The 12,632-nt window shown below is 47.5% G+C and overlaps 1 protein-coding gene across 5 annotated transcripts in view; it reads left to right on the plus strand.

Annotated features, from left to right (window-relative positions):
* PISD (phosphatidylserine decarboxylase) overlaps window positions 1-12,632 on the plus strand; it is a 66,806-nt gene that overhangs the window by 41,142 nt on the left and 13,032 nt on the right. For 3 of the 5 annotated variants that reach the window (XM_054996318.1, XM_054996319.1, XM_054996317.1), the window contains exons 2-3: window positions 6,654-6,861; window positions 9,158-9,323. The exons of 1 other annotated variant lie outside the window; for it this stretch is intronic. In XM_054996318.1, coding sequence (XP_054852293.1) covers window positions 6,812-6,861; window positions 9,158-9,323 — 216 coding nt within the window. In that variant the 5' untranslated portion in view covers window positions 6,654-6,811. Of the gene's footprint in view, window positions 1-6,653; window positions 7,056-9,157; window positions 9,324-12,632 lie in introns of those variants that run through there. One more of the 5 variants, XM_054996315.1, reaches the window with a different exon arrangement.

Raw genomic sequence — 12,632 nt, forward strand, 5'->3', positions numbered from 1 at the left:
ATGGCAGCGACCAATAGTTTACATAGCTGTAAAAAAAATTAGACATTCCTGGTAGATAGATTGGTCAATTGCTGTTAGTCATAGTGAATGATTCTGCACATGTTGGATAATGCACTTCCAATCCTCTTTATAGATCATTTGGAACGGATTTTTTTGTGTGCGGAACAAAAAATCCACCTCAAACGATTGATAAAGTGCATTGAAATTGCATTATCCAACATATGCGGAATCAGCCAGTGGCTTAATGGAACCTCCTCGTCCAGAGGCAGAGTATCTTTGAATACCAGTGGTTGCTAGAGGATTACATAAGGGGGAGGGCTATGTTACAGGCTTCTTAAAGGCATCTGGTGAGCTGCTGTTGGAAGCAGGATGCTGCATTAGGTGGCCCTTTAGTCTAATCAGTAAAACTCTTCACATATTCTTACATCCTTTTGAACAGTAGAACTTCCTACTGGATTGTGATCACTGATGATAGTGAGGAGGTAGATGCTATTTAGATTTCTTTCCTCAGACACCAAAATGTCTTGGGCCAACCCTGCTGCACAATGAAAGTAGAAGGAAGGATCTCTCATAGTCTGGACCAAGTGATTTCCCCTTTTTATGCATTTTTATAATATGTGCACCCCACGACTAAAGCTGTCTTCAAGCTGTAGTGAGTAATGCTTTCAACACACTGGAGCAACACATAGGCTAATGTAGAAGTTCAGAAAGTGTTGGCAGAAAACTTTCCTGTTGGTGCACATTTAGACACATTTAATTTTGATATTGTTAGAATGAAATATGCCTTGGAAGGGTAATTTTTCTCTGGGTTTTTCTGCAAGGAAGGCAAATGTGGAGTAGGTTTCTGAAGAGAGAGCTGGAAGAAAAGTGCTGAGCAAATTCCTTGAGTGTGGGAGCCCCTGCGTGTCAGGAATGCAAGAGGGGAACAGTGTCAGGGCTTGCCGCCGCTGCCGCTGGGCGTGGCACTGGGCAGTCTGCTCCTGACATCACAGGGGGGCCAGGGATTCTGCAGGACCCTGCTCTGTGGAAGGAGGGGCGGTATACCTCACCCAGACTCCCTCTCAGTCCACTCGCTGGCCTGCTCAACCTGGCCTGATTACCCTCTGCGTCCTCCTTCATCTCCTCCTTCCAGAACTCTCCTCCAAGCCTCCACCCTTGCATCTTACTGCTCTCACTCCACATCATCACTCCTCACTCACACCCACCACCACAGGGCTCTTCCCAGCCAGCTTTTATAGGGCTTCCTTCTACTGCCCCACCCCTCTTCCAGCCTGGCCTTGGGCTGCACCAAGCAGTTGCAGCTGGGGTAGCTGATCTGGCCCCACTGACCAGCACCAGCTGTGCCTTGTTCTCTGGCTGCCCAGCCTCCCTGCCTTGGCTGATTGCTGAAGGCATGTCCAGCTGCAGTCCCCCGGCTAGCAGCCCAGCCTCCCTGGCAGAGCTGATGGCTGAAGGTGGGTCCAGCTGCGGCTCCTTGGCTGGTTGCCCAGGGCTTCCTGCAGAGTGCCTCCAATAGCCCCACCTGGAGTGGCTTGGCTTCTGGCAACTCCTGGGCCAGGCTACTATTTCCTAGCTGGGGCATGGCTTTGGGTTGTTGGGGCTGCTGCTGCTTCTCCTCCTCAGGTAAGGTCTTTGGGTGGGTGACTGCTGGGCTCCCAGTCCCTCTGCCCTTGCCCCCTTCCACCTTGCCTAGCCCCCTTTCCCTTCCTAGGGGAGTGGGACTTGCTGGCCTCTCTCTGTCTCCCTCTGCCTCCTGAGGCCCTGGGCTTTTGCCCCTTGCCCCTGGCACTGGCAGGTTCTGGCTCCATTTGCCTGTGGGAGGGGTTGACCTGCTGTACCCCAGCTGCCCCCTCTGCCTGCCAGTCAGACTGGTTGACCTGCTGTCAGCTGGCTGACCAGTTGACCTGCTGTCTGCTGGCTGCCCCCTCTGTTTGCCCGTCAGCCCGGCTGACCCGCTGTTCCCTCCTACCAAGTCTGGGGGCTGGGACCCAGACCCCGGACACACACCCCCGCTTAGCTTTGAGTTGTGGGGGTCAGGGTCAGACTCAAACATGCGGGACATGAAGTCCGCATCCACATGCTGCGCCCCCTTGCGGTACTTGATGGTGAACCGGAAGGGGAGGAGGGAGAGGTACCACCGCAGCACACGGGGGTTGTGTGCCTTCATGTGGTGGAGCCACTGCAGGGGCGCATGGTCCGTTAGTAGGACAAAGGGATTATTGGCCAGGTAGTATTGCAGGGCCCCCACTGCCCACTTGACCGCTAGGGCCTCCCGCTCCACTGTTGCATAGCGCCTCTCTGCGGGCTGCAGCTTCCGACTCAGGAAGAGGATGGGGACGTCGGTTCCGTCACGTTCCTGAGTCAGGACTGCCCCAAGGCCGGTGTCAGAAGCGTCTGTGGCCAGCGTAAAGGGTCGGTCAAAGTCCGGGTTCCACAGGGCTGTGGTATTAGAGAGGGCTGACCGCAGGTCCTTGAAAGCTGCTTCTAGTGCTGGGGTCCACCGGTTGGGCAGCCCCTTCTTTAAGCAGTCTGTCAGGGGGGCGGCTCGGGAGGCAAAGTGGGGGATGAACCGCCCGTAATACCCCAGTAGTCCCAGGAAACGTCGGACCTGCTTCTTGGTCCGGGGCTGGGGGGCATCAGCTATTGAGGCCACCTTGTCTGGTGGTGGGCGAACTCGGCCTCCCCCGACCACAAAGCCCAGGTACTGGAGTTCCTGGAACCCCAGGTGGCTCTTCTTTGGGTTAGCCCGTAGTCCGGCTCGCTGGAGGGCCCTCATGACAGCTTCCAAGTGTTGGAGGTGGGTGGGCCAGTCCGGGCTGAAGATGATGATGTCATCTATGTACGCCATTGCATACGCCCGGCACTCTCCCAGCACTTGGTCCACCAGCCGCTGAAACGTGGCAGCTGCCCCGTGTAGACCAAACGGCATCTTCTTGAACTGGAAGAGGCCTCGTGGGGTGGCAAAGGCTGTCTTCTCCCGGTCCGCTGGCCGCACAGGCACTTGCCAGTAGCCCTTCGTCAAGTCTAGGGCCGACAGGTAGCGGGCAGACCCTAGGTGGTCTACCAACACATCTGCTCGGGGCATGGGGTAAGCATCGAACTGGGCCACCTTATTCAGTTCACGATAGTCGATGCAGAATCGGGTGGTCCCATCCGGCTTGGGCACCAAAACTATCGGGCTCCTCCAAGCGCTTCGCGAGGGCTCGATTACCCCAAGCCTGAGCATCTCGTCGGTCTCCTTCTCCACGGCCTCCCACCGCTTCCTGGGGATGGGGCGCCAGGTAGCCCGGGCTGTCTGCCCCGGGTCCGTTGGAATGGCATGTTGGATCAGGCTCGTGCTGCCCGGCCTGCGGGAGAAGACCCCGGGAATCCGAGCCCAGAGGTCTTGTAGCTGGGCCCTCTGAGCTGGGTTGAGCTGAGGGTCCACCTTGGGCTCCTCAAACTCCGGGGCATCAGTGGTCCAAGGCAGCACACTGTCAGGGAGCTCTAGTGGGTCCTCAGCCACGCCGCACTCCTCTTTCGGGCGCTCGTGCCACTGTTTTAGGAGGTTCACATGCAGGGTCTTCCGCCGACGCCGGCCAACCCCACACTGGACTTCGTAGGTGGTGGGGCCCAGCACCCTTCGAATCTGGTAGGGACCCCTCCATGGGTCCCCTTCCTCTCTTGGGAACACCGAGTGGTGCACGAGGACCTTCTCTCCGGCCTGGAAAGTCCTCATCCGTGCACCCCGGTCATAGGCGGCCTTTTGCTTTGACTGGGTGCGAGTCAGTCTGCGATTTGCCTCCGCTTGGGACTGTTGCACCCGGTCACGGAGCCGGCTCACGTACTCCTGTATGGGGGGCGCGGGGCTGCTGGCCCGGGGCCCCCAGCGTTCCGTCAGCCGGGAGAGCATCCCCCTTGGCTTACGCCCATATAGCAGCTCGAATGGGCTGAAGCCGGTGGAGGCCTGCGTGGTCTCCCAGAGGGCGAACATGAGCGGGTCGATGTACAAGTCCCACTGGTGAGGCTTGTCCCGCGTCATCTTCTTCAGGGCCTCCTTGACGGTCTGGTTCAGCCGCTCTGCCAACCCGTCTGTTTGAGGGTGGTAAGCCGAGGTGAACACCTGCCGGATCCCCAAATTCCGGCAGAGCTGGCGCATGGCTGTGGCACGGAACGGGCCCCCCCGATCCGTCAAAATCGGACAAACAGCAGACCTGGAGACATTCTTTAGGTTTTCCTCCATCTAACTTTTTCCACTTGAGGGACTGAAAGGTCAGCCTGTTCTTCTTGGGAGCCTGGTGAAAGAGTTAGTAAAGATTCATTGCAAACTTTGGGTCAAACTAGTTGAAATGGGAGGATCAGTGTGTATTTTATTCACTTGTTCTCTTGTTCATGTGTAAAATTTGCGCATTTGTGTGTTGGGGGGAGGTCCTGTTTTTAACAGAAAGTGAAGCATGGGGTTGAGGAGAGAGAAACTGTACCCCTCTCCTCGTCTTGCAGCACACCATTGCTTGAAGCATTTTTCTTCCTGCTTATATCTGTTCTGGTATCAGACCTAGACTTGGAGAAAAATTCTTAAAACAACAGAGGATGGTGAGGTAAGGAGGACGTATGTTTTCTGCAAAAAATAGAGGGAAAACCCCCATTCCCTGTGTTACATCTGAATGGGAGAACACTTACATTAATATGTGGCTCCTTCTATCATGTCTGGCTTGCACCTTAAAGTTTGCAGAAATTCCTAATGTGCTGATAGGAACTTCTCCTGCATCGCCATAGACAGTAGAACTCGGTCATTCCTGGTTCAGTGCTTCAGCCCCTAGCCATGTATGATAAGATGCCATACTGTTCTGTTCGCTCCTGTTCTCACGAGGCACCCTGTCACCAGTTGCTGCTTATCTACTGGGCTGTGCAGTTTTTCAGTCTGGGGCTTTGCTAGGATTGGGAGACTGGTGTATGTTTCTGCGTGTGGATCTGTATGGAGTAGATGTAACCTTTAAATGACGCTTGTGAAAATCCCTGGTGTGCTCGGTGATTTTGTTGATAGTTACTAGTAAAATAATTTATTTTAGAGGTACACCTTCTCTCTTCTGCTTTGTGCATTTGATGGAACTTTGTAGATGGCCTTTCCCCTAAATCCCTTGTATGCCTTATCACTTATCTTCTTTGGGACTTTCAGACAGCAGAAGGAAGGAGAAGATATTTGGACAGTTCAAAGAACATGTGATGATACATCTGAAAAAACTATCAGTGTTGTCTGGAGAGGGTGGGTGGGCAGATGTAAGTGCATAATAATGTTATTCTATTATTTTCTGAATATGGGATTGCAATAAAGACTTAAGTTTTGATACAGGGCTAGAATGTAATCCACTAGGAATTCGTCCTGTATAAGCCCCATTGAATGAATGCTCTTGCATATCTCACATTCACTTCAGTAAGGCTATACAGGAACAATTGGTGCACTCTTAGTTTGAAAGCAATAATGAGAATATTTATGTGGAAGTAAGTTTCACTGAAAGTAGGCTACATGAAAGTATACTTGCTCTGTAAATTGTTGAAGTTCAAGTGTAAATAACCACTGGAAAGCTTTGATACTTTTACTAAAAATTTTAAAAAACTTTGCTGTCAGAATTTAATGACATCCAGTGTATGTGTCCCATCCTTTCTTTCCAAAAGAAATAAGCACTTCTTTATATTGCTTACTTCATATTGCTGGCATTTTGGTGTACCGATAATTAAGCCAAACTGCTCTTCCTACAGCTTGGTCACCAAGTGCTGTTTCTTGGTTTAAAAGTCCACATTGCTTTGCTATTAGCTTGATAATGAGGACAAACATGAGCAGGTTTATTTTCTTTGCCTTGTGCCCTCTTCATTTGCACTGGCCTCTATCTGTTACTATCTTGGTCCAGTGAACGGGGGAATGTGAAGATTACCTGGTCAGAGGGTTTAATCTGCAGCCTTTCAAGAAGAAGTGGGAAAGCCTCTCACATCTTATGAATATTCATACATTTGTGTTGCAAAATAGGTTCCGTATTGGGGTTCTTGAATGTGAGTGTACTGCTTTCTTGGTTCAGTTCTTAAGCTGCTGCAAGATCTGTTTCTGGAATATGTTTGCAGCGTCCGTTAGTTCCTAGCTATGCAGCAAAGAATAGCTGGATTCCACAAGCTAGGTGATCATGCTTCTTGTTGTCCAGGGTGGGAAACGGGCTCCACTTGTAATGGATGTCTTTCTTAGCTGGGCAGTGTTGGATAGAAATGAGTGTCTGGCAATGCAAGTGCTGCATGCAGACTGGATTGCACAGCAGCCTAGGACTGATGGAGCTGGAGGTACTGCAGTGCAGAGTCGAAGCTGGGAATTACCTCCTTCCCGCCCTCCTTTCCTCCCTCCCTCCCTCCCTCCCTCTCTTCCTCCCTCCGTCTCTTTCTCTCTCCCCTATCAGCCTTGCTTGCACTCAGCCTGGCTCTTGGGAGAGATGTGCGAGGCTAACAGGCTGTGTCTCTGACAATAGTGCATCAGTACTCAGCAGCTCAAGATTAATTGGAGGCCCCAGCTTCGATGGCAGCCCCTGGCTGAAGTGGTGCCTCACAAAGCAGGGCTTGTGTGTGGGGAAACGCTTGGTTTTTGTCTCTGCAGAAAGATGCTGAACTATGACACAATGCTTGTTTGTTTGCAATAGCTGAAACCATCATAAAGAGGGCAAGAGAAAGGGGCAAGTCGGAGGAAAAGCCAGCGGGGGAAATTGGGAACTGTGACAACGCATCTTTCCTCTTTTGCCGGAGAGAGTGAGGGAAGGGAGGCAGACAAGAAGAGAGAGACTGAGACTTACAACCGACGATGTGTCAGTCAAACACCCTGCAGGGACCAGAGCTGCACTCAGGGAAATGGTGAGATGCTGCAAAGCTTTATCTAACCCTCCTCCCTCTTGCTGCAACCTCCGCAAAGTTAAAATTCATGTCCGGAGGCTGCGTTCAGGGAATGGTGGCAGCGGCAGCTGTGCCGGGGAGCAGCACCCACAGCTGGAAAATCCAGGCCCAGCTGACTTTGCTGGGGACATCCCAAGTAGGAGAGCCCGTTTCAGGTACTGTCTAGCATATATTTTGCTTTGCAAGAAGGTGGCAGAGGGAGGGAGGGTAAAATGGGCACGAAGAAAGGCGGCTGTCTGCAAAGCCTTTGTTTGGCCTAATTGATATAAAGCTCTTTATACACTTGACTGGCAAATGAAGAGGAAGATGTTGCATTATAACCAAGGAGTCGGTGAAGATTCTTTCTTTCTTTTGAATTTTATTTGAATAGTGGGGAAAGAAGAAAACAGTGGGAGGGATTCTTAAGCGATAAGGCTACGCAGCAGCAAGCAAGGATGCTTTACAGCAAGCTGCCAGGCTGCAGCTTTATAGGGATTGGCCCATGATTGTCTGCAGTGAAAGGGGGGAGATGGAGGCAAGAATGGTACCATGTCCTCTGAGCTTCTGGCGTTACCCTCTGCCAGTGGGCAGTGAGAGGATGGCAAGCTGTAGCCAGAGATCCCTTTAACACCATTCCCTCCACCCTCACTTTGGAGGGCTAATAATACTTATCTTTCCTGCCTTGACTCTTCTGAAATATGGTTGTGTAGTGCAAGTGGCTTCAGAAGCCTCTTTATTGAGCAAAAATGGTTATATATGCCTTAACTTCCACTCTTGGCCCATATCCTCGCCAGAATGTGTTAGCAAAGCTTCCCTAAGGTTCCTCTATTCCATCCTGGGATTTTGTGTAGTGGTATTTTCTTTTGTTTTAATTAGCATGAGATTAATCTGCTTTCAGCCCCTTAGCAAGCTATATATTGCTCCAAAACCTGCCACACACCTGCCAAGGAGGCCCAAGGGTTTGGAGCCAGTGTCGAGTAGTGCCTAGAGTGGTGGACTAGGATCCAGGTGACCCAGGTTGAATTCCCTGCTTTGCCATGGAAGCTCGCTGGATGACCTTGGACCAGTCACGGACTCTCAGCCTAACCTATTTTACAGGGTTGTTATGAGAAAAAATGGAGGGGAGGAGAATGATGTAAGTTGTTTTGCCCCCCCCCCCATTGGGGAGAAAGGCAAGGTATTAATGAAGTAAAATTTTTGAAAAGTCTTTTAGTGCATAGTAGCAGATGTGTTAATTTTTAGGGAAGGGTCTTTCAGTCTGTCTGAATTTATCTAGTTTTAGGACAATTTCATTGCCTATACTCAGAAGTCACTTTTTGACTCCAGTGAATTTGGAATTGGACTGCCACTTCAGAGGCACGTGTTTCTTGTTTTAATTGTTTTAATGACATGGGTTTTTCAGGTTGGTTTTAATGGTCTTAAAATTTAGTTTTATTATGTGTATTTTAATTTGTTAGCTGCTTTGATGGCCCTTGTGAGGGCAGAAAGGCAGGATATAAATTTTGTAAAATAAAAAAGGGCATCTCAGTTGTTGAGAGCAAGCAAGTTATGCCAAACCTGTTCGTTTCTAGGAGGGTAGCTGTAAGACCCATTCCTGATCCAACTCAGGACCTGCTACAGCTTGGTTGTCTCCCGCTTAGTAGTTTTCTGGCATTAGTAACTTCTTCTCTAATTTGCATGAACAGGTTTTCCTGTTCTTTGGGCCAAAAGATTCCTCTTTTATGTAGCAGTGGTTGGCGAATTAGTGTCTGCAAGGTCCACAGATTCTCAAATAAACAACAGGAGGTGGTGGTAGACTATTTCAGTTTCATCCTACTAAAAGTATACGAGTCTCTAAGGCCATTACCTCTATATATCACAATAACACCTTGTATCACCCTCACTTCCAGATCCTCTTTTACTGCAGACAAGTTCATGACCTCATGATCCGTACTTTAGCAGTCCAGTGGTTCTGAACCAGTTCTTGCTTACTGTTCTGTTGAATGCGGGAAAAGCCTTTCTTGAGCAGTTCTTGAAAGTGAATTGTAAACTAGATAGACCAGCTTGTGGTAAGATGGTCTTGCTCCTGTTTATAACAGCAGTAGTTTCCAGATTATGTGGCTAGCGTTCTGTGCCATGTTTGGTGCTCCCTTGTTCCTGGTATGCACTAGCCTTTTATTTGGGGAGAAAGCATGAGAATCAATCAGACCATAGATATAATTCAGATTGACCGAGCTGGTGATGCTTGAACTAGAGTTGGCTGACCATCTTGTGTGTGTGTGTATGTGTGATCCTACAGGTTGCAATTTCCCCAGCTGGCCCTGAGGCGAAGGTTGGGCCAGCTGAGCTGTATGTCTAGGCCTGCTCTGAAACTCCGTTCTTGGCCTCTGACTATTCTCTATTATCTTCTGCCTTTTGGTGCTCTTAAACCCTTGACCAGAGTGGGATGGAGGCCTATGAGCAGGGTAAGTGTTTGCAGGTTTGTACTTGGCTTTGTGATGCCTTATTGTGACGGAGGAGGGTGGCTGTTAGTAGAGGGAAAAGACCAAAGCAGAGCTGGCATGTGGTGGACATAAAAGGTGGAAGAGGTTGTCCCTTTCTCTTCTCCAATATTTTGTGTGTTTCTGTCTGTAACAAAGCTTTGGTGGTTGAAAAATTTTACAGGCAAAATTCTAGTCATGGAGAACTAATATGTTAGCTTTACAACTCACCATCCACAAGAGGGAATGGTGTGCATAGAGCCAGATATGAGAGAAATAAATCTCAGGAATGCCAAGCTGCATTTCTTGTATAGAGGAGGGTGGAAATTTCTTCCCACAATATTCATGGTTGGAATTCAGCTGCAGAGATCACAGTTCAAGGCAACAGTCCTTGTTAGGTGCTTTGGCATTTGGGAAGCTTTAACTTGTATATGTTTCAGGCACACTTTGAACCCCTTTATACAGATACAACTACAGCAGGCTTCTAGAGATGTTTGTTTTCTGTCCAGCTGCATTACACAAAAGAACACAATCAGCTTGAAAAGTAGTACATTTGTAAAAAAAAAAAATAATAATCTGTCATTCTGCCTTGTGCTGTTGGTTTGATTACATTTTTGTAGATCCAAAGAATTGTTAGCAATAATGTGAAGATTACAGCTGAAAAAATAACTAGCTTGATCTTCACAATTACCCTTGGCCATTTGCTCTTATACAATTTCTTATTTTTTAAACTTTGCTTTCTTTGTTCCATCAAGTGACCATAGAGATTACTGTGAGACAGAAAATACTTGTGTGTTGCATATATCAACCCCTACCCCTTTCCCCAAGGAGCTCAAGGTGGTGCATGTTAAATTCTCTCATTGTATCATCACAATCCTTCTGCAAAGCAGGTTAGGCTGAGATAATTTCCCTCTTCATCTTCTCCCCTGCCCTTAGATTGCAGTATCTTCTTTTCCTGGCTGACTGTATTTGGATTCTTCAACTCTTCCTTTTAGAACCTTCTGAAGGTGCTATTTTATCTTCTTTGTTGCCCTTGCCTCAGTTTTTCAGAAAGTATGGAATACCACAATATACATCAAACCTCACTGCTGAGCATAGTGAAACTGTTGATTTTTATGGTCCTTTGGGTGTTTTTGTCTTCCTTGCATGCAACACTCTACACAGCGTATGGAGGTTCCAAATTTAAGAGTACTATTTGCCTCTGAAACAGAATCACAAATGAAAAGGGGCTGGCTTATGGTTTTTTGAAAGTCAAATTGGAAATGGTTGTTTGCACACTTTAAGCATATCAACAACTGAATGAAATGCTTTCCTTTGTAGTCTGGTGTGTATCTTTTGACAAAAGAAAGAACAGCTGCCCATCATTTCCAATTGGTAGAGCAGGAGCATAGCTCAAAAGAAAAGGGGTGTAAAGTACTTAAAACATGCTGACTACTGAGTTACTGAGAAACTGGAATGTGTTGAAAGTGGTTTCCTTCCTTTTTTGCTTGCAAACATTAAAGCATATGCTGCATGTGTGTGCTCAGGATTTTTAAATAATAGAATGCTTTTATTTAAAAGTATTTCCCCCTAGTTTTTCTTTTAAAACTCCTACTTAGGAGAAATCCCTAAAACCTGTATACCTGCAGTGAAATGACAAGAGTTGAACATATTGTGCTTGGGAAGTAAACTGTAGTGATAGGATTTGGGCCAGGATAAATATGTTGATCTTTAAGGAGCCCCAGAACTTTTGATTGGTCTTTGAGATTGTTTGCCTACTTACTCAACCTGTTGATATTCTGGCTTTCAGCAGCCCCTCCATTAGCCTTGGTGGGTGATGAACACAGAGCTCTCTTAGTTGTGTGGAAAGATAGTGAGACCAAGGGTGGTGTTCACTGTAGCACCCACATTGTGTCTAATGCAATATTTGCTTTGTGCTGCTGATTTGTATCTCAAATCTACTTCACTATATTCCCAGTTTTTGAATCTGAGGTCCAGGGTGAACATCTTCCTGCTCAATTTTCTTTTGACTACCGCAACAGCAGCAACTCAGGAAACTTTCTCTGGAGTTTTGTTTAGAAGCAGTATTAGCTCCTTTTCTTCCTATTTGTGTTACAAAGAATCTCTGTCTGTCTGTTAGTTGAGCAGGCCTCCTTCCTTGTTTCTCTCCCACGTTGGGCGTGATTTTTCTAAACATAGGACATCTTTGTGGGGAAAAGAGTTTGTGGTCATAGTATCTGACCATCCCATGGAGCTCCAAGTTGAGGGTATCAAGGAAAATGTTTTCTTGAGAGAACTTTGTGCTGCATCAGCCAATCCAGTGGCTCCAGTTTACTTATTTAAAACATTTATATCCCGCCTTTCCACTTTAGCCCATCATACCTTACAAAAATGGCCATAGGCCAAGCAGTAGAGTTAAAATTTTATAAAAGTATAATATAGAAATTCACAAAGAAAGCAACATCAAATTAATTGTCTGCCACATAAATTAACACCTTCAAACTGAACTTTAAAAACCTAGCTCGCAAAAGAGACCCCTGCTGAAGATTTTACAGGCCTTATGAAAGACCGTGTATGTTTGGTGCTTTCCAAACTGCCTCTGGTAATCCATTCCATAATACAGGGACAGTGGGTGAAAAGGCCTGGGAATTGAAAGAGAGAGAATATGCCACAGAAAGGGGGATGGTGAGACCAAGAGGAGAAACTGCTGTAAGGAATGCATTTAGAAAATGGTTTAATGCACAGAGAGGCAGTCTTTCAGATATTTGTTTAAATATTTATATCCTGCATTTCTCTCCACTGGGGACTCAAAGTTGCTTATAAGAAACTCCCACAAATATTATTAGACAAAAAAAAGCAACAAAAATTTTCATGTGAGCTTCTTGGGGATAGGCTTCATCCCACCTCTCAGCAGGAAAGGTAGGACCAAGCATGTTCCCTCCCCAACTGACTAAAACAGCCCAATGATTTCTGGAACTCAATATTTATGCCTGCAGACCACAACAGTATCCTCCTTTGAATAACAGGGTTCTGATCTAAAGGCTTTTTTTCACGGACTGTATAAAAAGCTTCTCTGAGCTTCTAGTCTGAAGGGACAGATGCTGGAGAGGTGGATAGTTTTGTAATCACCTGAGCTGAGTTTCACCACAGTGGCATCATTGTAGAATGCCACATTTCCTTGTCTACAGACTACTTGTCCTTCTGGTCCACGTTGACTGATGAAGAGAAATTGTTCCTCCAGATCCCTAGCTTCCGTTCTCTGGCATAGCATTCTGCAGTTCGAAGCTTATCAGTTTCTTGGGTACATACAGTGAG

This window comes from Eublepharis macularius, chromosome 13 (assembly GCF_028583425.1).
Source record: "Eublepharis macularius isolate TG4126 chromosome 13, MPM_Emac_v1.0, whole genome shotgun sequence".
Classification (NCBI taxonomy): Eukaryota; Metazoa; Chordata; class Lepidosauria; order Squamata; family Eublepharidae; genus Eublepharis; species Eublepharis macularius.